The 24,963-nt window shown below is 38.1% G+C and overlaps 1 protein-coding gene across 1 annotated transcript; it reads right to left on the reverse strand.

Moving 5' to 3' along the window:
* Positions 1-599: 599 nt before the first annotated feature.
* Positions 600-24,681, reverse strand: srrm4 (serine/arginine repetitive matrix 4). Its single transcript, XM_077715932.1, has 14 exons — positions 24,155-24,681; positions 13,579-13,645; positions 13,050-13,183; positions 10,727-10,810; positions 10,132-10,209; positions 10,021-10,047; positions 9,141-9,191; positions 8,563-8,625; positions 8,004-8,109; positions 4,557-4,822; positions 3,777-3,947; positions 3,559-3,663; positions 3,075-3,218; positions 600-1,924 (listed from the first exon to the last, which is right to left on the reverse strand). The coding sequence occupies exons 1-14, from the start codon at positions 24,328-24,330 to the stop codon at positions 1,762-1,764; spliced, it is 1,635 nt and encodes a 544-aa protein (XP_077572058.1). The 5' UTR covers positions 24,331-24,681; the 3' UTR covers positions 600-1,761.
* Between the last annotated feature and the right edge of the window lie 282 nt (positions 24,682-24,963).

The following is a 24,963-nucleotide window of genomic DNA, read 5'->3' on the forward strand; positions in this document are numbered from 1 at the left end:
TTTTTACAGCGTCTTAACCTTCAACTGGAGTGACTCAAGCTGGCCCGAATAGAAGAGGAGTCAACACATTCAAGTTAGATCAGTCGTTTGACAAGTAAAAGAAACCTTTTAATTTATTTTTAAAATTAACCAGAAGCTTTGCTCATGTTTTTTGGGAACAAGCGTTACAAAATGACCCAGCAGGCTCACATAACACGTTTACACTCCGTAATGATCGCGGAAGCCAATGAAAATGCTCTCTCAAATTCTCATCTCATCTCATTTTCTGAACCTATTATCCTCATTAAGGTCGCAGGGGGTGCTGGAGCCTATCCCAGCTGACTCCGGGCCACCAGAGGCGGGGGACACCCTGAATCGGTGGCCAACCGATCGTAGGGCACAAAGAGTTGGACAACCATTCAGATACACATACATAGAGGAAATTTACAGTGTCCAATCAGCCTACCATGCATGTTTTTGGAATGTGGGAGGAAACCAGATTACCCGGAGAAAACCCACACATGCTCAGGGTGAACATGTAAACTCCACACAGGTGAACTGACCCGGATTCGAACCCAGGACTCCAGAGCTGTGAGGCCGACGCAATAACTACTCAGTCGCCGGGCAAACAATCTTTTATATATATTTTTCAAGAATGTGGTTCAAACATTCATTGGTAATACAAAAACAAGTTCCATTTAATTGATGGATGAACATTTGGCTGTTAGGGTTTGGGGAACATATCATTCAATAATAATAAAGTCTTACATAGAACATAATATTCCTTAATTTCTTTCCATCTTTACATTGGCACAAATTGAACAGTTTGGCCACATAATTCCTCTGTACATATCTCAAAACACGAGTTTTTAAAGAATTTTGCAAGAAAAAGGTAGAACATTCTTTCACATTGATAACATTGACCAATATTTATTTATAAAACAAGTCCTTCGGGTTTTGTTGAATTTTACAATAGTGAGTTTTCTTTTCTTCAGATGCAATGAATTATTTACATAAGCTTCTGTTGTAACAAGAAATGGACATGTTGCATAGAGAGATTGACCACTCCAACAAAGTAATAAATATTGAAATAAGCAATAAATATGGATGTGCTTTGGAGAAGCTATATTAAATATTCAATTGCTCTCAACACATGAACGATGCTGATAATTTCCATTTGGCTTCTTTGGGAAATATAGTCATTCAGACACTACACTTTTCAGATAATTAAGATAAACCGCACAATCTGTTTTTGTACTTGAAATATGCGGATGAGATTTTTACATTTTAATCTATCAAAATCATGAGAGTTCTTTCTCTGACAGCAACGTAATATAATTTAAAAAAGGTTGTTACTTGACTGCAATAATAATCACTGAATTTGAGATATTTTTGAAATATTCCTTTTTAAATTTAATTTGATGTTTTAAAAAAAAAATCCCAGTTCCGTGGCTCAAATAAGAACTTTTCTAAGCATTAGTTTTCCATCTGACATTTTCCATACCGCTAACCTCACAAGGGCTGCAGGGGGTGCTGGAGCGTATCCCTATCAACTATGGGCACCAGGCAGGGACCATTCCAAATTGAAGGCCTGCCTATCGCAAGGCCCAAACATTGCACATAGAACTTAAATCCCTGAAAAAGACTTTGGAATGATTCAAATAAGGTAGAATCGTTATCAAATAAATATGGTAGCAAACAGTCTCTCCCTGCTGTTTCCAACCAAAATCCAGAAGTGGAGTGGACAAAGGGCAGATGGCCTGCTGCCTCCAATGGCCACAGCTAGCCACGAATGAAGCTCCCAAACAACGATGATGAGGATGAAGAAGGGGCGGGGCTCCCGGGGCGACAGCGCGAGAACAGACTGCTCCAAGACGTCACACTGGTACTGCGGCGGCTGCATGGCGAGCTTTGCCGGAAGTATGGAACGGGTCTCTTGCGGGCGCTGCGGGTCATTCAATCAAGAAACCGTTCTTAATTAAGTGCTAACAAAAGGACAACCCTATTTTTTTCTTTAACCATTTATCAACCTTGCCAAACAAGAGTAAGCGTTTAAACAAAGTGTCACAATTTCATAACAGGTATATACTTTAGAATCTAAAATATATAGTATTGCATTTTGCTGTTTAATATACCCCTCTCAGCAAAACACAGTAGTTGTGTTTTTTTCCACAGAAACTTCATTGGTTAAAGTGCCTGTTCTGAATAGGTTGGAACAAAAACCTGCAGCTACACTATAGTTTGAAAAAAATAACCCAACTAAAATACAGATGAGAGTGTTACACACGCAAATTTTCATACATCAATTACTCTGGCGCACAGGTGTGTCAAACCGATCACATAAAGGGCAAGTGGGTGCAGTTTTTCCTAACAGTAGTGAAGTGAACAACTATTCATTATTGTGTACTCTTGCAACTGCAATCACTTGATTTAAGGCATGTGCTGTTGTTTTAGAAGAAACCTCATTGGTCAAACTGTCTTTGCTGTTTCAGTTGGAATGAAACTCCACCCACATGGCCCTTTATAGAATTGGTTTGATACCTGTGCTCTGATGTAATGTCCAACTGCACCCAAACATGGTTGACCTATTTCTACTCATGCTTACTTGTCCCACACATTACCCATCCAGGATCAAAACACGATTGAGCTCTCCTAACTAGTCCCAATCTGCTCATACGTAAAACTTAAGGGTAACCAGACATGTGGGGCAAGTTCTAAAAAAAATGCCTACTTAGCCCATATATTATCAATTTCTTTGTACTCCGGTATGGGTGATCAGTTTCAACCTATCCCCACTTAGCCCACAGAACTCATACTAGACCAAAACATGGCTGACCAGTTTCTACCAGTCCTCACTTACATACATGACTCAGACATGAGTAATCAGTTTCAATTTATGTCCACTTAACCCACACACAAGACATTCATGGACATGGTTGATGAGTTCCTCACTTAACCCACATAAAAACCTTGTGGTAGCCATGTATGGGTGAGCAGTTTTTGGACCATGCAGACTTAGCACTTAGATTCTTTTTGCCAGTATAGTAAGATATTTAAGTGAATGAAATTTTTGCAAATGATGTTAAAGATATTACCTGGTGATGCGTCTGGCTTCCAGATAACTAGGTGAGTTCCTCCTCCTCTTCCTCATTGGAGAATAGGACTTGTACCTTTGTCTTTTCCTGCTGACTTTGTGCTCTGTGTCTGTCTCACTGGAACTGGACGTTCGCTTTTGCAACCTGAGGGGGTCATTGCATCATGTTTTATTAAATTTTGATTTCCATCCATTCATTTTCATGAGTTGGGCGACATGGCTCAATCAAATAACACATAAGTGGGCTTTGCATAAATTTGTAAAATGCCAGTTGGCATTTGTGAAATAAATTAAATAAAGAACATGCATTGGAAGTAACATAGTAAAATAATGTTCTTGTCCTTTCCTCTTTGAGTCCATTTTAGTGATGAATACTCTACAATTCTGATTGCTTGGCCAGGAAACCATTATAAATTAGGCCTCAGCTTCAATTGTTTTTTTTTTTTACTGGTTAAAAGAAAGAAAAGGAAAAAAAACCCAATTACCTGCGATATCTGTATCTTGAGTAGCTTCCTCTGGAGCTCACACTGCTCAAGCTGCCCCGCCTCCACTTCAGATCTGGCGAATAGCTGTGTGAACGCGAGGAGCAGCTGCAATGACAACCACCAAGAAATCAACACTCCCAAGAAATCTAATACGTTGCTAATAACACGTCAATTATTCCATTTTGTTGACTAATTTGCCAATTTGAGCTATTTCTCACCTGGCAGATGACAGTGAAGGGCTTGAAGAGTGTCTTCCTTGGTGTCTGGAGTTTCCTGATGATCTGCTTCTACGGTGTCTGTGATGCCATTTAGAGCTCATTTGCCCTTTGGAAGACTTCAGTGGAGATTTCTCCATGAAATAGCGAGAGCTTTTCAAAACCTCATGTTCTCTGTGAAGAAAAGCATATTGTTTCAAGGTAAAGCTTTCATTTTTATGACCAGACAATAGGCAGGGTGGGTATTTTAATGTTATATAAATACTTTTCTTCTCTTTTTTTTGTTTCGTAAATATTTCTGTTATGGTCAGTGTACCAGGAGCCTGGTTGGACACAAATGCATTAAAAAAAAAATCAAAAATTGATATATTTTTATCGCTATTAAAAGGTTTCAAGACTAATATTGCAGATCTTACAATGGGTGAAAGGAATAGATGCTTTTACAGGTCAAATTCGTCCCTACTTTGGCAAATTTTATGATACCACATAGAGGTACTACTGTATATATGATTATATAATTAAATTTTAGTATCATTACATTGTAAAACATAATCTTCCAATATGGGCCATCTTTTTTATTGATAATACGAAACCATTTCTTGAATGAATACATTTTGTAAGTAGAGGTACCACTGCATATAGGAATATATATAATTCATTTTTTGTATCATAACATTTTAAAACATAACCTGATATGGGTTGTCTTTTTTAATGATATGAAATTAATACATGTGGTGAATAAATAAAGTGAAGTGCTTGTCTGAAAAAGTCAACTAAAGTCACCTCTTGAGAAGTGAAGCAGTATTCAAACCGTCTTCATCATTGGATTTGCCAAAAGATGCATAGCTGGTCAGGGAGTTCCCCGAGTCTGAGACCCCGTCCTTATCTGCCAACGGAAAAGATGTGTGCCGCCTCTGCAGCACGTCACTCCTGTTGGCCGTGCTCCTCTTACTGGACGGTGGCGAGGAGGTGTCATTGCCGGAGTCGCAGTCGTGGGACCGCTCAACCTGCTGCGACGTTCGTCTTTGGAAAAGCTTTGATGAATATGTCTGTTGACAGACAAAAGAGGCTAACAATTACCACTGAGTTAATGAACTGATACACGCCGCTTACTAGCTGTTAGACTCACTGTGAAGTCATGTTTATATTCTCGTGAAAATACACATAAGAAAATGTCTTCTTTAACCAAAAAAAATAAAAATCGATATATTCCACAAACTTTGAAACGCTGATAAGACAACATGCAAATTTGAGGCATGCAGTCAGAATAGCGAAGATAAAGCGTTCTATTCTAAAACACATTCAGTGGTACCTTGACTTATGAGTCAAATCATTTCACTCACCGTCATTGTAAAGCAAACACTCCTATCTCAAATAAACTTTCCCCATTGAAAAAACTGAAAATACTTCTACAGTTTTACGTTGTTTATTGCGGTTAATAGTTTCCAAGACGTGCCACAATAGGTAAATGAACATGATATGTGTTTGTATGGTGTCTATTTAATGTCATATGGACTCTCTGTACTATTAGTTGACACTGCCCGAGCGGTCCTCGAAATTCTCTTCAATTGTGATTTGCTTTTTCTTCTCCCATTCATGTTCATATAACAATTACACTATGAACCTTTCATATCCATTTGGCAAATCCAAGCCACAATGGGGGGAATAAAATCTGGCATCTTAAAAAAATGAAGAAAACAACATTTCAAACCAGCAATTCTACATCACTACAAGTGAAGATGGGCCAGGTAAGGGATAGGTTCCAACTAAGCATCGAAAGGAAAGTGATAGCTATCATTTCTGAGAAGGGAGTGAAGTGTTTAGATGAGGTACTTGATTGGAGCCTCAATTACTGATCTGCAACCCAGCAACTTAGAACTGGATGTTGGAACTTTCAACAACTTTGTCAAATTTAAAGCATGCATACCACAGGGACTGAGGTTTGGAGTAGGAGTACTGGTACCTGATCTGTAGATGCATGATTAAAAAAATATATTTTTATGTAAAAAATCAAATCAAATAAATAATGGCATACAACGAAAAAAAAAAATCAAGCTCTGACACTCTTAAGTCAAGGTACCACTGTTTCTAAAAGGAACGGAAAGCAAAGGAGTATACAAAGAAAGATCTTCAGGCTACCATTTCCATTTAGAGGCAGAAAAGAGAAGATACGGGCCAGCTGAGAAGCCTCGTCAGAAAAACAAAATTGGGGTTTATCGTCGTGGAAAAGAAAAAGGGCCAAGTGCCACAGGTGTAAGCTAAAGAGAGCCTTCAAAATAAGACATGACAGAGCCCCTTTCCTAATGCCAATAGCTTAGCCTGGACCCAGGCTAGACTAGAATGAACATCCCTCCATCTGTGGGACAGCATCCACTTACCAATCAAGATTTCCTCCTTAAGTGGGGAAAGTGTAAGAAAAAGGGGGGCAACATAAGTGCATCATTAGAGTCGAAAATTGGCAAGAAAAAAGACAATCACTCAGAATCACTTGGACCTTTTTTTGGGGGGGGGGACGCACGGAAAGTCCTTTATGACTTTAGGCAAGACAACGCACCATTAAATGGGATAACTTTATTCAAATGGCCATATTTTCTGAGAAATCACTTTTAGATCTTGAGACCTGTGTGGCAACCTTAATGGATTCTAACAAGTAAAACAACGATTAATCTCAATTCTGAAAATAAATGGGCTAATGTGAGTTATTTTTCTTAGCTTTGGTCACATCTTCTGTTAATATTTTTCTTAATGTGAAAAAAACTTTAATAGTACACATTTGAAAGAAAATTGTCAGGAAAAACTATTAGCATGATATCAAGGAATAAAAGTGACTTTCTATGAAAGTAAAGTGTGTGATAAGATGAGTTAAAATGACTCTTAAAATTGCAATATCATAAGATAAAAATGGTCCATTAGTTCTGAGAATAAAGGTGTGATATTCTAAATAAACAAACAAAAAAGAAACAGGATGTATTGTTGTTTTAGAGGTGATTGGTATTACAAGTGAAAAAAATCATGAATAAGTATAGCAAGAAAGTAACAAGAAAAAAAAGAAAAAATCCATTAATGCTAAACTATAATCAGTCCTAATCACCAGTATGTTAATTCATTTTTGTTTGTCTGATGTAGCAAGATGGATGTGTTGCATTAGCAGCGACCAATCAAGTCACTGAGTCAGCAAACGTGAAGCGAGTGATCCATTTGCATACTGGATTTAGAAAACCTGATTACTCCTACTAAATGTTTGTCGCACAGAAGACGTTCATGCTTCCTATGCTCGCACCATTTGTATAATTAATTTTCTGGCTGATAATACAATCCCGGGCAAATAGTTACAATTAATGGCCTAAATGGAAGTTATTTTGGAGCAGTACTTTGGGTTATTTGTTTCCTGTTTTGTTTTATTATTAAATTTAACTAACCAACCTTGTGACAAAATATTGTAGAATATACTAACCAAATATCATTTCAATCATCTAACAGTTTTATTCAGTGTACTCCCAAAGAGGAGAAGAAAAACAAATTGAGGAAGAATTTCAGACTTTACTCTAGGCTGTCGGAAAAGTTGGAAAAGGTGGGAAAATTATGTTATAAGGCTATTTTTCTGAATATCATACTGGCAAACTCAATTCAAGCTGAAGGAAAAATGAACGGGCAAATGATGGGTGAGGATGATAAAGATAAAAGTCTGAAAATGAAGATTGGAGTTCTTTAAAAAAAAAAAAAAGGCCCACTGAACCTGCAAGGATTAAACCATTTTTGTATGTAGGATTGGCCCAAAATATAAGAGCATTGCGAGTGACTAGTTTCTCTGTAGTTTGGATTATTTGCATGTGTGGATTACATGAATTGTTACCAAAACTTTGTGAAAATTTCATTTATTTAGTCAGAAAAATGCATGTTTAAAACGTATTGCCTCTATTTTACTATTTATGCACAATCTTTTTCCTGTCATTCATTCTTTCTTCAAATATGAAATATTTCGTTGAGGCTAAATTAAGCGATGAATTGTTAATGACGTCTTATCTAATCAATTATTTCGCTGTTTGTGACGGGAGGATTTCTGAGTGAATGTGCTTAATTTTAAGACTTGCATCTTTCAACTCAAAAAGTAAAAGTACCAGTTGTACATAAATCCTGACCCCTACCACCTGATATCTATTCCTTTGTTGCACTGCCTTGTTTTAAAAAAATAAAATAAAAAAAATAAAAAAGGTAACGAAATGTACTTACGGAGGAGCTCGTGAGGACGGACGTCTTTTTTACTAATTTGGATACGCTGCCAGTTGTCCTCTTGGTATCCAGCATGTCACGGGAGTGATTAGTACTAGCAGAATGTCTTCAAAAAGAAGGAAGTGAAAAAGTCAAAAATAAAATCCTTAACTTGCATTATGTGCTATCTGCAGATTTAAAAAAAAAAAGTCAATTCTTACCAAATTAAATTCTTTGCGCTTTGTTGCAACAATGTATTAAGAAAATCCTTTTAGACTAAAAAAAAAAAATCAACTAACATTGTACTGCTAATAGGAAATTGCCGATTGAATATACGTTTCACCACAAGCGAAAAAAAGAGGAAAAAATTGGCAATATTGAAGGTCTTTCCTGCGCCGCTGTGATAAGAGTCACCACTGCTTTATCGGTCATCAAGCGATAACATCTTTAAATGAGAACCTCTTGGCTGTCAACTCACTCTCATGAATGGCCAAACCATCAATTGCGCTGCTATGTATTGGACTTTAGCTTCAATATTTGGAATGTATGAAGGGTTGAAGGAAGTATTTCTTTTCCCTACCTGTCCAGGCAATCCGATGTTGACCTCCTATGGTGGCGTTTTCGACGTGATCTGGTTCCGGAGCTGAAGAAAGAACCAGTATGCAAGGAAAGACTTAATTTTTACCTCTGGAAATGACATGGCTTTTTTAAAGATAAGAGTATATATAAACCAAATTTGAAAAACGGTAGGGCAAAGCTTGAAAAGGCAATATGGGCTTCACCACCCATGGAAAACTCCAAGGGGTCGGTTTACAGCATGAGCTGAGCAGTGTAAAAAAATGTGTCAAAATTGTTGTAAAAATGTTTAGATTTTCTCAAAGAACAAATGAGTATTTACAAGAAAAAAGGGAAAATTGGCAAAAACAATCAAGGATGGAAAAATTCCACAGTCAAATGATGTTCCGAAAGAAAGTTAGACTTTGCAAATGATATTAGATGAAATTTTGATTAAATTGTAATATTCTTAGACGAAGGAACCTAGTATTCCAAAGCGAAAAAAGCTCAATGTTCTACGCATTAGAACAATCTATGTGAGGATCAATTTCACATGTTGAAATGTCAATTTACAACGTTTACAGTTTTGCTCTGCAGACTGACCTTTTCTTGCGTTTGCGCTCATTTTTTCTCTCATGTTTCAAAGTTGAGGATCTGCCGGAAGCAAAAACACAGCTTAATCATTTGCAAAAGAGTCAAACATTTATATCTCTGTCTGCCTCAGACAACATTCAGTGCTATGCCCAAAGCAGATTTTTTTTTGGTCATATCGGGTCTTTTTTTCACACTGCCTTTTTCCATTTCAGCCTGTCCAAGCATTACTAATGCGCACTAGCTCGCAGCATGAAAACAAATGACCACACATCTCATTTTAGGGTAACCATGGTTTGATTTCACCAAAAATTCATGTTTATAAAGCTTTACAGGTACTTTTGAGGGTTGTTATGTCTGACACAATCCAACAACTACTGAATTGATAGCTATTCTGATCATTGATAGCTCATTTGTATGCAAAAAACACAGTAAATATTCTATTATTTATTCACATTGGAAAATAAAAAGGAGAAAAAAATTGATGGACCAAACAAAGTCAATCAGAATAACCACTGCCCAATTGGGTTATTTATTTAGAATTTTTTTTAAAAATGTTTAATTTGAAGACATTATCTTGAAATTATCATAAAGAAAATGATTAAATATTTTCTTTACTAATATTTAATTTTTCATTCCATCCACATGCATAACTAACTACTATACTGCTTTATTTTTTGGTCATCAAAAGTTCCATGGCCTTTTTAAAAAGTTTTTTAGCTCCAAAATAGTCTTATAGGCTCATTCCGAAAATAAATATATGATATCTAACTGTGATTTTTGTTGTGATAAGGAAAGTAGCAAATGAATCAATAATTCAACCTTCGCTATGACGGAATTTTTAATATAGCCTCACTGTAACATTACCATGCAAAATTTTCATTCAACATACCCACGCTTGGACTTTTTGTGGGAATATCTGAAAGGAATAATGAGAAATTTTGATTACTTTCTAAAGTTAATTGTAAGATGTATGATAAGATGTCAAGAAGGCCAAGCTTACCGATGCCGCTTGCTTTTCTTGGTGCTTTTCTTCTTCTTTTTCTTCTTTTTAAGTGGAGATGGGCTGGAAGAGTGTGATCTATGAATGAGTATAAATACAATAGTTAACAGTAAAATGACATAATACAATTGTTGCATAGGTTCAATGCAGTTTTACTTTGTAATGGTAAAGTAGTACGAGTACAGCAACAAGTACATATTTTAAGAATTGCACATTTGTATACATTTAGATAGTTAATATTAGAATATATGTTTTTGAAATGAATAAAAAAGTTATTGTTTGACAAAAAAAGTTAAACATTTTACAAGGATTAAATCTAATACTACTGGTGAAAAAATGCCAATTGTCATTCAAGTGAATGAATGAATAATTGTATGAACAGAAAATAGGCTTGCATGGAATATTACACCTTTTTTTTACAACTACAACTGTAATTTTGCAAGATAGTTGAAATAAATGTTGAAATATTTTGGTAATGAAATCACATTTAAAAAAAACACTGAATTTTAAAAATAATACCAAGTTTAGGGGAATTATTATTATTATTATTTTGTTTAAAAAAGGATGCAGCATACAAGTTACAAATGTAAATCACCTCCTCCTGTGCCTTTTCCGTGGCAACTTTTTCTTCTTCTTTTTGCATTTTGGCCATGGTGATGACCTCTCGTCTGATGAAACACTGCAAAGTGTAAGAAAAAAAGTCAGTCAAACTAACAGAAATATGAAATATGCTCAATTAATATGGCAATAAAAAAAACTTTGGTTTAAAGACTGCTGCCCCATTTAAAAAAAAACAAGTTAAAAGAATGAAGTAAATCAAAAGCTGTAACCAATAAAGGAAGAAAGGAAGTCGTATTGGAATAATACAAATCCTAATTTTAAGAAAATCTTCACATGCCGGTTCCTACCAAAACCTATTACAGTGAAGAGTGTGAGTTTAAATAGTAAATGTTCAAATTTGATTCAATCGGCCTCATTATAATGAGAATCTGAGTGTTCAAAAAAGCTCAGCAAAAATGGAACTTGAACTTAAAAAAGGTATTTTGGGGTATTTCAAACTCAAATTGTCTTCAAAACCTGAAAATCAAAATCAAAGTTCTGGTGAATTCTTTCAAATATGATTTTGTAAGTCTAAATACAATGTGATTACAGCTTTTACAGCAAATCCTAATCATGTTCACAAGAACTCGTAACACGACACACATTCCATATGCAAATATTGCAAATTAGCGTACAAACAACAGCATTCAGCCTCCATCTCGTTTAATCCTCCTGACTCACCGAATGAATCAGAATGTCGCCCATGAGGAGGAAAAAAAAATCCTCACAATTGCCAGCCCCAAACAATCATAAGAGAGATTATCCTCAAGTGTATTTGAGATGATCTGTCGGCAACAGCACGATAATCCCCGTAAAGCAGTCAATGATGATGGAAAAGAAGCCTGACTCCCCCGCACTATTTTGCACACTAAATTCTGTGTTTTTGGAAGACTTAGTACCAAATGATTTAGTTTGGCAATGAACATGGCATCATAAAACTATAGTGAGGCGCAATGTAAAAAAAAAAATCACACTCACACTGATACCAAGGGGTGATTTAGCATGTCCCACCCTATTATGCATGTTTTGGGGATATGAGTACCCACAGAAAACCCACGCAGGCTCAGGGAGAACATGCAAACTCCACACAGCAAAGTTGGAACCCACCAGGGATTGAACCCCAGATCTCAGAACTATGAAGCACCATCTTTACGAATATAAAATAAAAAATAGACAAATAAAAAATATTATGAATATTATTTTTTATAAAGACATTGATTGAGTAAAAAATCTGTTGTCTAACATCACTAAAAAAATTGATTTACAAAAAAAAGAATGGCCCAGCGGATCAGTGTTTAGTGTGTCGTCCTCCAAGTTCCTGGGTTCGATCCCAGGTCGGTCTTCTTGTGTGGAGTTTGCATATTCCCCTTGGCTTGTGCGGGTTTTCTATGGGTATTCCAGTTTCCTTCCACTTTCCAAAACCTGCATGGTAGGCTGGTTGGATACTCTAAATTGCCCTAAGGTATGAGTGTGAGCGTGAATGGGTGTCCGTCTCCTTGTGACCTGAAATCAGGGTGTGCCCCACTCCTGGATCAGCTGGGATAGGCTCCAGCACCACCAGCGACCCTAATGTGGATGAAGCGATTCAGAAAATGAATGAAAAGGACAATCACAATTTCTTGTTTTGAGGATTTTCAGTCTACAATGAATCATTTGCTACAAATGGGGAATCAATGTAAAATGCAAATCCTAAATGGTGGTGTCTGTGGACCAAAGAACAGGTGAAGCTACAACGTGCTTCCAAAAATATAAGCAGCCTTTTTAATAAATGAGCCTGGTGAGCATCCTCGGCAGTTTGAGAGCATTAGGCACCCCGACGCATTACACGTGATTAGGCTGAGGCAGCCCGAGTCGCTGCTGACGCTAATCAAAACACTTTGTCACTCATTAATGAGACACACATACATACACTGGTTATGTGCATGTGCTCCTGGATGCAGAAATGTGTACTTGTGTGTTTCAGTGCCAAAAGTCAAGTTTGTTTTGATGATTTGCTGTAAATAATTGTTTTGTGATCATACACCTATGGTACATTAGTTAAATATTAAGAAATCGAAATGAAATTTGATTACACGGTAAAAATATTCCTGTTTGTGTTCCTTTTTCAACCAAAAAAGAGGAGAAAATGATCTCTTTTAGTGAAAAAAATGATATGGGATAACTCCTTTTAGAGGGGAAAACAAACAATGAATGATTAAGTAAACACCAAGCTAATTCTTTGTCTCTAAGACATAGATCTCATGAGACAAACATTGCTCTTCATCTCTTCATTTTCATAAATTCTGCAGTCTCCAAACTTTAGCCCAAAGGTCACTCACCTGATGGCCCGGCAATGGCGATGGCGTCGATGGTGACGTCGGCCATGGCGGTGATGTTTTTTCCTGGCAACAGGTTGAACTGTGGACTCAACAGTACTGCCCTTCCTCTGGTTAATGTGGGCAACGTCGCTTGGCTGAAATATAATTTTGCAATATTAATGGATTATTATATGCAATCATTTCCTCTTAATATTGTATACACTATATTTTTATTGTTTTCAATAAAAGCATTCATTTCAATGAATTTTGAATGTAATGTATTTTTAAGAAGCATCTTATGTCACGTAAAGTTTAATATAGATGCCGCACAACACCAAACAACATTCATTCATTTTCTGAACCACTTGTCCCCGCGTCAAATGTGGGAAAAATGGTACAGAAGATTAGTGAATGGAAAAATGCATTGTATTGATTTAAAAGTAAATGTATTTATCTTATATTTCAAAGCATCGTCTTGATTATGATATTTTGATTGGCCTGTATTATAGAAAATAACACTTTTATCATGGGTTTTGGGCATGGAGTTTACCTTGGAGTTTTCCAGGGTCTTGTCTTTATGATTGTCGTCTGGTGTTTGGCCAGTCTTCGTCGCTGGACTAAAAGGAAAAAAAAATAAAAGTCACTTTGAGTGGATCATCCTTTTGTTGAAGCGAGACAAAAGTTGACCGTGTGGATTTGGTGTCCCGTTTTCTCTATTTTGCCTCGACTGCTGATTGAAGTGCAACAATTCCCGCCCCTGGCTCAGCGCTGCACTTTGGGAAGAGGGGTCTTTTTGTGATGTCTTCCCTATCTTATTACCAGCGGTGGATTTAGTGAGCGGATGCGACAGGGAAATGAAAACAAAGTCAACTCCGAGGACAATTTCCAAAATTGACACACTACATTTAACTACATGCCAAAGATGTGCACGTAACCCTTTTATGGACATTTGTTTTTAACCCTTAATGGGCACTAAAAAAATATAATTCACATCCAGTCTTCTCAGTTTTAATTGGACGTTTATTGCTGTTAATGGCACTTTGATAAAAAAAAAAAACTTTAGTATGTCACATAAAGCATGTTTACATTAATTTTATATTCATTAAAAAAGTATTTCATAGGCGGCGGTCTGGTGTGGATTGGTTAGTGCATCCGGCTCGTAGTTCCGAAGTTGAGGGTTCAATCCCAGGGCTTGTGTGGGTTTTCTTTAGATACTCTGCCCCCCCCCCCCCCCCATATCCCTAAAATCCATCCTTGATGAGGGTCACCTTGAGAATTCCGGTGAATCACAAGCATAGAGGAGGACATTGGAGAAGAATTTTGATTTGAGGGTGTCAACAACGAAAAACGGAGAAACTTGGGACGGAGGTATGCCGCATCATTGCTTCTCCTCGCTTAGCTCGGCTTTTGTCTCCCAAAGTGGAGCCGACAGCTGCCTTGTCTCCCCACCATTACACTTGACGACGTGCCTTGTGATGTTTTAACGCCATCGTCTCACAAAAGGAAAAACACATTTTATTCAATCTCACAACACCCACATACATCAATGGTGTATGGCTGTCCCTAAAATGCCCGACATTAAATCCAAAGGAATTATTTACTCGTTTCACTACTCCGGGGTTCGTAATTTAGGAATTTGTTTAGACTGTATTTATGTGAGCGAATGGATGCACATTTTAGTTTGCATTAGATTTTTTTTGTAGCAGTGGGCAGAAATAATACATATAAATGAATTAAAAATATTTATTTTTTCAAATAAATATAAACATAGCCGAGTGTCTGTCCCTGCGTTCTAATTTGAATTTTCATAATCTCCTCGTGCCTATGAGTTTTCTTGGGGTACCTTTAACAGAAATATTATTATTGGTAATATAAGAATGGTATGAAAGAATCATATAATGTGGACCAAAAACAGAAATTAGAAATAGTAAATTAAAAGTCTTATTTTCTAAATTTGGTTGGCCTTTTCCAAGGCTCACAGAACCATTGATGGCCCTTTTTTAATTCTAAAAAAAATAAGATACAGAGGAAAATACAAAACATTATTGGGGCATTGATACAATGATAAATCCCTTTAATTTTTTCGAATTAGGATCAATTATAGTGGGTTCTAAAGGTTTTAACATTAAAAGTACATAGCAGACCTGATTTGGTGTACTCCTAAATTGAACTCCTTTAAATTCACAGAAATTGCTTCCAGATGTGTTTTAGTTTTAACAATGTACATAAGTATATGTGGGTTTTGTGCATGCAAAAAAAATTGCTATAACATAACATGTATGTGCTGCCCGCACAAAATATGCCACTCTATCAGTATCAAATGTAACACTGAAGAAGAATAGCCCCCAGAAATGCTCAAAAATCAATAAAGTGACTTAAGATCAAAGTAAAGTGAACCAAAATAAACAAGACATGACCCAGAAACATCCAGAATTTAAAAGGAAGTGACTCCACATCAGTAGAAGGTGAACAAAAATCTATAGAAAGTGACTCCTAATCAATAGGAAGTGACCCAGAAATGTCCAAAAAAACTACCAGGAAGGGAACCAAGTTCACAGAAATTGTCTGAGAAGTCAATAGAAAGTGAAGTGACTCATGGACAACATGATATAACCCAAAATAAACAGCATGTAACCCAGAAATGTCAAAAAGGGAATTATGTAACCTGATTTCTTAATTAGATGCATTCAACAGTAAAGATACCACTTTATTGATCAAATGAAATGTTAAAAAAGAACAGCTGCACAAGCTTTTATATTACTAGACCGATGCCTAAACCACTACAACACAAACTCCTTCTACTTTGCGCTAACACAAAAACATAAAGCATAAACACACACGACACACACACAAACATACACGCTCCCTCTCACTTACATATTCGTCTTCACCACGCACGTCCACAGTGGAGTTGAAGTTACACCAATTATGTTACGGTCACAGGAATATCTGTTTAATTGGCGACTTACCCTACTGACAGTTCAGAGATCACAACTGCAAAGTGAAGTGTGGGGAAATAAAATAACACTTCCATCGAATCATCGGAAAAAAATAATTTGGCAGCAATTAAATCATCCAATTAAAAGGAGTACAATTTAGGAAACTTCCATGTGGAAATACTATAACGTCAATGTGTGTGTCTGCATGTGACACCGTAGCCAATTTAAAGTCTTGAACGCCCATCATTACCCGGTCCAATTATATGGTGTTCCTTATACTTGCTTCTGTGTGGAAGTAATTTACCCCTTAAATGTATTTATGCTTATAGTTTTCAACATCTTGTTATTTTATGGGTGATGGGCCAGTGGCTAATATATTGACCTCACAGTTCTGATGTTGAGGGTTCAATCCCAAATCCGCACCTTCCGGTGTGGAGTTTACATGGTTTCCCTGGGCTTGTGTGGGTTTTCTCTGGGAATTACAGTTTCCACCTACATCCAAGAAACATACAGGGTAGGCTGGTTAAACTTTATAAATTTCACTGGCAATCCATTTCCTTGTTCTCTGCAATTGGCTGGCCACCAATTCTAGGTGTCCCCCGCCAAGTGCCCATGGTTGGTTGGGATGTGCTTAAGCACCCCACTGTGACCCTTGCCAGGATAAATGGTTTGGAAAATGCCTGAAAGAATGTTATTTTACTGCATATGCAGGTATGCCAACAATAGATTCATAATATTTAAAACAAATCTAATTTATCCATTACCGCATCTGCTGCCAATGACGACAATTCATTTCACCTGGGATAGCTTACTGGGAATGATCATGTTTCAGTGCTATTGGCAGCAATAAAAGGATTGGACATTTATATTGCCATTATTAGTAGTCAACAAGGTAATTTGAAAAACTGAATGACATATTAAGAATTAGGCGGTCCGGTGAGGAAGTGGTTAGTTGGTCTGCCTCACAGTGCTGAGATTGAGGGTTCGATTCCAGGTGGGTTCTCACTTGTGTGGGTGCCAGCCAATCGCAGGACATAAAGAGACAGACATCCATTCATGCTCATACTCATACCTCATTTAGAATGTTCAACCAGACTAACATGCATGTTTTTAGAATGTGGAGTAAACCAGAGTACCCGGAGAAAAACCACACTGACCCGGGCAGGAACCGATGAACTGAAAGAGAGTCTTTGGCACAATGAAACCAGTAAAGCTGTGATCCCATCGGGACAAATGGCCATAGGTCACTGCATTGTCCCCTAGCATGCTGTCAAAGTGCTGATCGATAATTGATGCACGACCTTGGCCACATAGTCGGTTAACAAATTGCCTCATCTGGTCCAGGCCGCTTTGCCTTGTTATTTAGAGGGCTGGTGTAAGGAGTCCATTATCATTTTATGGAAAGGAGCTTCATTCAATTTGCGCTGAATGATTTCATTACTCTTTAAGTGCCGGGGAGTGTCAAGGTCCTACGAGAGGGGCGTATGGAGTTTGGTGGTTGTCTTGGGGCTGGTTTCAAATGCTGCCCTTCACTCCCCGGGAGGAAATAAACAACCTCTGGGAAATGGCCAGGGCACGACAAATTCCTCCTTGTCCTTTTGCTTTTGTGTAGGTCAGAGGCGGTGATGTATGGAACATTTATTCACACATTTTCTGTACCGCTTATCCTCACAAGGGGCAAAGTGTGTGGTAACAAACATCACATTGGAGTGGGGGATCACGGACCAGGTGCGGAGGCTGACCAGAAGTCAGCTGGGATCGTCTCCAGCACCCCCCGCAACCCTAGTGAGGATAAAGCGGTTCAGAAAATGAGATGAGTGACATTCAAAAGATTAGAAATTACTTTATTTTTCCTTTGAACACATTATTTTGTACTTTATCTTAGTTTATATTGTGAATTAGTATAATGTCAGAGCAAAATAGGTATTTTGACAGTTTTGTACTTGATTTAGTCCTTAAAGCTTGTAAAAAGTGTCATTTTGGTACAGTTGGGAAGTGACATGGTAAAAACATTATTAATTAACCTAATATGGTTCCCTTGCACAACCATGAAGCGGGATTATCTGAGGGAGTAGCAATAGCAACAACATTGTCAAAGTGGCTTCATCTCGCCATCAGGCCGGTGAGCTGTCACTCATCTCCTACTCTTTCCTCATTCTCCGCTTCCTTGGCCAATAACACATTACTCGCTAATCTCCTAGCTTTCGGCATGATGAGGTGTTGTTGGCTCGAAGGAGGCCGGGCTAAATGTGTCAATCCGGAGAGGACGCCGACAAAGTCAACTTGATGCCTGATAAAATGCATCGCTTCCACACAATCTGGATTTCTTGTAAATAAAACCCCAAACTATTGCCTAGTTAAAATACCTCTACACACACACTCTAAGAGAAAAACTGTTATGTCATAGATTCATTTTTGCACATTCTTACATAGCTGCTTGAAACTCACAAGATAAATGCGAAAAAAAGACTATTGTATGAAAGTATACACTAATAATACGGACAAGAGAACAAGTAAAGCATCAATGCCTCATTGCATTCTTGTTTTGGATCAAGTTTAGATGGCTTTTTCCACACACAATAGGTTCATTGAATAACTAAACAAAAATAAAAGTAATAGTCTTTGAATGAGATTTGGCAAATGGCGGCTCCAAAGCAAAATGGCATACTTTGGGTTTCCAAGCATGGCTTGTTGAGTAATATTTGTGATTTTAGTTGAGCATAGCCGACAAATTTCATGTCAACAAGTGCAAATGCTTTATGAGCTGAAATTTTCAAACCAAACCTAAAGGTCACTCCTGACATTGACCAATCATTGGCCATCTCTGGCACCTAAATTGTATTCATCTAAGCTTCAGGTTGACAACAACACATAAAAACCTGTCAGTAGCATCGAAGACTTTCAAACAAAATGTTTGCCTTCCTGTATTGCTTTGTGGAACTAAACTATTTCATAAAGGGACTCAGTGAGTGCGGGTTATCAATCCAACCCCATCAAGAGGACATTTTTTCTCAAATCTGGTGTCATAGAAGGGCAATAAGTCAGGTGCTTCTTGTTTCTGCAGAAACCTTATTGGGTAAACTGTCTGTGCTGGATCCGTTGGAACAAAATCTTGCACGCCACACTTGAAGACCAGTTTGCCCACCCCTGGCTTAGTACAATTTTATGTACCTAGATTTAAAAGCTTTCACGAATTGATTTTTTTCCTTTAATACAGCGGTCTCAATGAGCCAAATGGATGGATATGCAATTATATTTTTTGTGTAATAAAGTTCCACAGACGATAGTGACATATTCCCACTCAAGAAATAACAATAGGACACCTTCTGCATGATAACTTGGTGATTGCATAAAGGTCCAATCAAAGACAAATCATTAACTGTGAGAGTCTGTCGTTAATCAGTTTTTGCATTTCATTTCAAAGCATCTCGAAGACAAGCAGTAAGACAAAGCTTTTCTCTTTCCCGGCACACTCGCTCCATCTTCTCTCCATTCTGTTTAAATAGAATGGCTGGAAATAAATCTTTAATTGAGTGGCTATCAGAGAGACTTTCATTTTTTTTTCTCCAAATGAAGAAGTGCGATAACAGTCTTTCCATTTGAGCCGGAAGCATAAAAGCAAAACTTTAGGGATGTCGTTTCTATCAAATGATAGCAAGCCATAGGAATGAGCTCATCTGCCAAAGTCATTAATTACACATTTTATAATTAGCTGCATATCCCCAACACAATTCTATATAGACCCAATTCGTTATAGCGACTTCTCTCGTACATTTGTTCATTTGTGCTCCAGAACCATAAAACTCAAGGAAAATAATGCAAAAACGTTATTTACGTCCACTAAGACTACAAATTTGGAAAGCCAAAGACAGGTTAGCTTGACAAGAGATCGCACCAAGACCATAATCAATAGGATTTAAAAATCGAACATCAAAGAACCATCGTGAGGCATTTGTTGCATTTACATAAATGTGCAACGGTGCAGTCAGCCAGAAAAATAAACAGGAAAAAATATAGTTGCACACGCATGCTTGCACTCTTTCCATCAGCAAGGTTTTATGTTAGCTATATTACAGTTATTTAACATTGAGATACACTCCGAGGTTATTTTTGCAAGTTTAGGTATCACCTTGGAAGTAATGTAATATACATCATCGCAGTATCAAATTAGCATGATAACGTAACTGCATGACATTTATTTTTCCCTAACAGCAGAATAAGGACAAACAGAAACAGTTGCAAAAATATTGCAAGGCCTGGCACTACAACAACAGTTCTGCGGTCGAGGGTTCAATCCCGTAGTTGGCTGGGATAGCCTCCAACACCCCAAGGGCCCCTTTCCCGCCCCCCTTTGCGACCCTTGGCAGGATAAGTGGTATAATAGATGAATGAATGGACCAAAATAATATGCTTGTAAGCATCTGCTTTTGAATCATAATGAAATTAAGATTGTTATTAGATTTTCTACACTGTCAATTAAAAAAAAGACACATTTTGAAAAAACTAATGTTTTTGTTACATGCCTTGAACTCTCAAATAGCTAAAAAAAAGGACATTATGTCCTTTAAATCATCAGGTTGATGAACGAGAAGAAACAAAAGTTTTCAAAACAGTATTTTCCTCAAGGAGACAAGTGGCTTCCATATACTTGGGGCCTTTTGTTTTTCACTATTATTTAAAAATTAAGCCGTCAAAATGTCTAGCGGGGTGAATTAAAGGTCGACTGCGCGCCGTGATGGATTCAAACTGCCTCTGCTAGTAGGAATTTATTCAAGTCAGGATTTATGACTTTTATCTTTAAAAGTTAAGCTAAATATTTTGGGTTGAGAGGCTAAGGACGTGACATTTCATTAAGAGGGGAAGCAGGGCACATGGTGTTCCTTTTCTTGCTCACTCAATCTTCTTGTTTCGGGCCATGTCTTGAATGATGGAGTGAAAATGCAAAGTTGTATCTGGAACTTGCCTAACTCTGATTTTTTTTCTAGTGACTCTGTTCATTTTGCTTAAGTCTCTGTGACAAATAAAGCTGTGTAAGAAGAGTAGTGGTTAAAACTCGGTATGTAAAAGACTGACCTTAGGCTTAGACCATAGGTTGTGCCAAGTCCGGTCCTTGAAAGCCTGTATCCAGTCTGTATCCATGTCTCTGTCTACCAACATACCTGAATCTAATAATCAATAATCAAGTTTGCTGATGAGTTGATCATTTGATTCAGGTGTGGTAGAGGAGGGACATATGGAAAACAGACTTGGTAGGGACTCTCCAGGACCAGACTTGGCCACACCTTTTGTAGACAATACAATTGAAATGTCTTGAAAAAGAAAGCAAATACTTCTTAAAGCTTCATTATTATACTGAAAAAGTTGTTCCGTTTTTGATGTTTAGGAAATGCACCGTCACACATTAGGATTTTTGTCTTAGTGGCGCCTGTTGCTTTTTGCATTTCAATTTCATTTACCTCTCTATGACAGTTAAGAAAAAAAAAAAAGATAAGTAATCATAATTACCACTACATTAAAAAATGTCTTCCAAAAAGCATTTGGAAGACATTTATTTTTCTAAAAGCTTTCAAACAGCAGCATTCTAGGATAGAGAATCCAATTAAAGCCTTTTCAGACACAACTAATCCACCAAGAATGTCAGCTCATCCAACCTTTGTAAGAGATTAATTTAGTTTTTTTTACTCACTTACCCACATGGACAACATAACTTGTCTTTTAAAGAAGAAATGTCCACTTTCATTGGCAAATTAATCTTTCAATGCCACTTTTCACCAGGTGAGGGTGAAGCTCAAAGAATACAGAATCAAGAGGTAAAAACATGACCTAACTCACACTGGGCTACTTATGGTGCAATGGTTCTTTCACTTGCCTTTGGTGTGGGGAGTCTGGATTCGATTACTACACGGTTTTGATTATGAGTGAGTGTGAGTGGTTTTCTGTTTCATTGTACCCTGTGATTTTCTGTCATCAAATTCAGGGTTTCCCCTGGCTGCTGCCTATGGTTGACCAGGATAGACTCCGGCACCTCCTTCAACTTTTGTGAGGATAAGCGGTATGGAAGATGAATGAATGAATGTCGCACTGTAGTATTAGATGCTTTATTTATTTTATTATTTCATAGGAAACCAAGAAAAAATATGTTAAAGGGACAATAGTAAAATGAAAACTAACAGGATAAATGGGCATCTGTTAACATACTAGGTTTTTCAGATAACCCATAGCCTTAAAACGACTACTTAGGAGGCTGTTGGTGGTCCGAAAGAAAAGCAGATCCAGCCAAACTATGAAAAAAAGTGTGATTTATAGTCATGGAAATACAGTAGGTGTGTCCTCCTCGGTGGATATGAACCCCTCCAGCAGAAGAAAAGAAACATCTCATTCTGTCTCCTAGACTGAATGTTTGTTGGGCACATTGCCTCCTGACAAACAGACACAAACGCACACAAAGCCACACAATACTCTTCTGGGGAGAGTCCTAATCATGGCGCTAGAGTCCATTACAAACAACAAGAAATGATCTGTTTTTTTCCAACTGTTTGAAACCCTGTACGCTGCTCACCATCAGCATCACTGTCAAGCCTAGTGAAGGGGTATGCTGGAGGAGCACCTTGTTCCTGCTATAACCGACCAGACAGACACACCACTCTTTTCCTGTCCTCCTATTCAACTCCAACTACTTTCATTTAGCTGCCATTTTATCAGGCACACATGGAAACGCTAATGCAGAAATATCAAAATAGTTGTTCTGGTGGTCTTCCTGCTTGTTTTTGTTTCTCTATGTTCCTGCAGATGGCAACTGTGGATCAATAAAAATATATCAAAATATACTCCAGATGGTAAGGATGAAACAGGATATCCCTTATACAAATGGTGCAGTAGAATATTTACTACTACTGCCACAACGCACTAAATCGTGATACCATAAACGCGTCAAATGCTTATGAAGAATTACTCGTACCATGATCCGGTTGCAGGATTCTTTTCTTTTAACCCTCACAGTAAACAAATGTTTCCCATTGACTGCCATTGCCAGTGTTGTACAGCAATTGCACGTCAAGCAATGGCCCTTAAAGATGAGCATTCACGGCCAGTCTTCCCAGTTTAAATTAATTAGATGTCCATCACTGTCTTTTGCTAGATAAAGGGTTAAAGGTGTTAAGTGTCACTCTAGCAAATCACTGTCCCTGAAAGAGTAAAAGATCTACAAAAATTAAATGCATGTTGAGTGACACTGACAATCTGCGTGGCTCGATTTGGACGTAACACAAAAGAAAGATGTTTCAATACATGTGTGTACAACGAACTGGGCCATTAAACTGGCCCATTATATGATTGAGCACCTGCGTGCAGGCAACGGGCTGTACTAATTGTCATTAACATGTCTAATTTGACGATGAAGTGAATGGAGGGTGTCAGCGCCATTCCAGAGTCCCCCAAACGAAAGTTACACCTGTAGCATGCCAGAAATCAAAACATGTCAAGCGCCAAAGCAAATCCAAGAATTCCAAAAATCTCAGATGTGTTTTAGGTGGTCTGGTAGGCGAGTGGTTGATGCACTGGCGTCACAGTTCGTAGATTGTGGGGTTCGCATATTCTCCCCGGGTTTGTGTGGGTTTTCTCTGGGTACTCCGGTCTCCTCCCACATCTCAAACATATGCATGGTAGGATGGTTGAACACTTTAAATTGCCTCTAGGTGTGAGTGTAAGTTGTACATCTCTTTATGCCCTACGATTGGCTGGTAATCAGTTCAAGCTGTCCCTCACCTAATTCCTGTTGTTGGCTGAGATAGGCTTCAGCACCCCCCACAATCCTTGTGAGAATAAGCAGTATGGACAATAAATATTTGAGTTAGTTTAATCCAAAATTATTTGCATAAACACTGATGCACACAAAAACTAATTTCTTGTTTTTTATTAAATATCAATAAGAGTCTCTGAGAAACATGAAATCCATGTTTTAGGGAATTTAGTCAATAAACCTGAGCTAAATCCTTTAAAAATGTCTTCACTTAATGTTTGTGGTGTCATCAAGTTTGGTTTAATTTATTGCCTTTAATAAAAACCAACTTTTGGCCTGTTTGTTACCAAGACAAGTTTTCATTTGACAATTGTTTTCATCCACACTGAAGCATATTCAAGCAAAACGTCCATATTGTAATTTCCCCCCTCAAACTTTGACCTACTCACCGAGTCAGCCTTGCCCGTGCGATGATGCTGGCCACAATGACACTCTCTGGCCTGGGCATGGCAACCGCCTTAAAGGTTCCCTTCCAGAACTTCTCAAATAGCTGCTTCTGATGCAGTATGGCAGCACTCTTCTCCTGCGACTCCAGAGTGAGCTGGACTGAATTTGCTGTCTGCATGATTCAGAAAATGTAGCTAGGAGCTGTCCAAGTGCTGAAACCTCGGTGCTGAGCAGCTCTCTGGCTTCTTCTCTCCCAGGTCACAGCGTGTCAACGTGGGACTGAAGCCCACCCTCCCACTCTGTGGTGAAGGTATTGTTCTCCGGCCGGGGGGTGCTGTTAGCCAATGGAAAAGGGCTCAGCTCGCTCCCCTCTCACATCTGTGGAGTTTGAATCAAAGGGTAAAATTCCAATTGGTCTAGAGTGGTGGAATTGAGTGCTTGGGGGAGGCTGTGACGGGCAAGTTTTGATCCGATGTTAGCCAGCGTAGCGCCAAGCCCGCACATGTGAACGCGGACTGAAGAGATACGCGGCGAGAATCTTGTTTTGTGTTCTTCAGTCAATGACGTCAAAGGAGGGAGGGACACGAGACGAGAGAGGGTGGGGGGTAGTACCTCATTTTATTCTTCATTTCTCTGACAAGCCCCCCAAGCTCACATCATCACTTCACTTGTCCCTCCAGCTTCTTTGCACTCTTCGCAGGTGCTCGGAACTAATGACGCAGGAATAACGGACCCTGGCTTTTGTTGGCAAGACATCAAATCCGCCAACGCAAAAATGAAAATCCACCGTATTTGGAATGGTTGGAGATGA

Source organism: Stigmatopora nigra, chromosome 4 (genome assembly GCF_051989575.1).
Source record: "Stigmatopora nigra isolate UIUO_SnigA chromosome 4, RoL_Snig_1.1, whole genome shotgun sequence".
NCBI lineage: Eukaryota > Metazoa > Chordata > Actinopteri > Syngnathiformes > Syngnathidae > Stigmatopora > Stigmatopora nigra.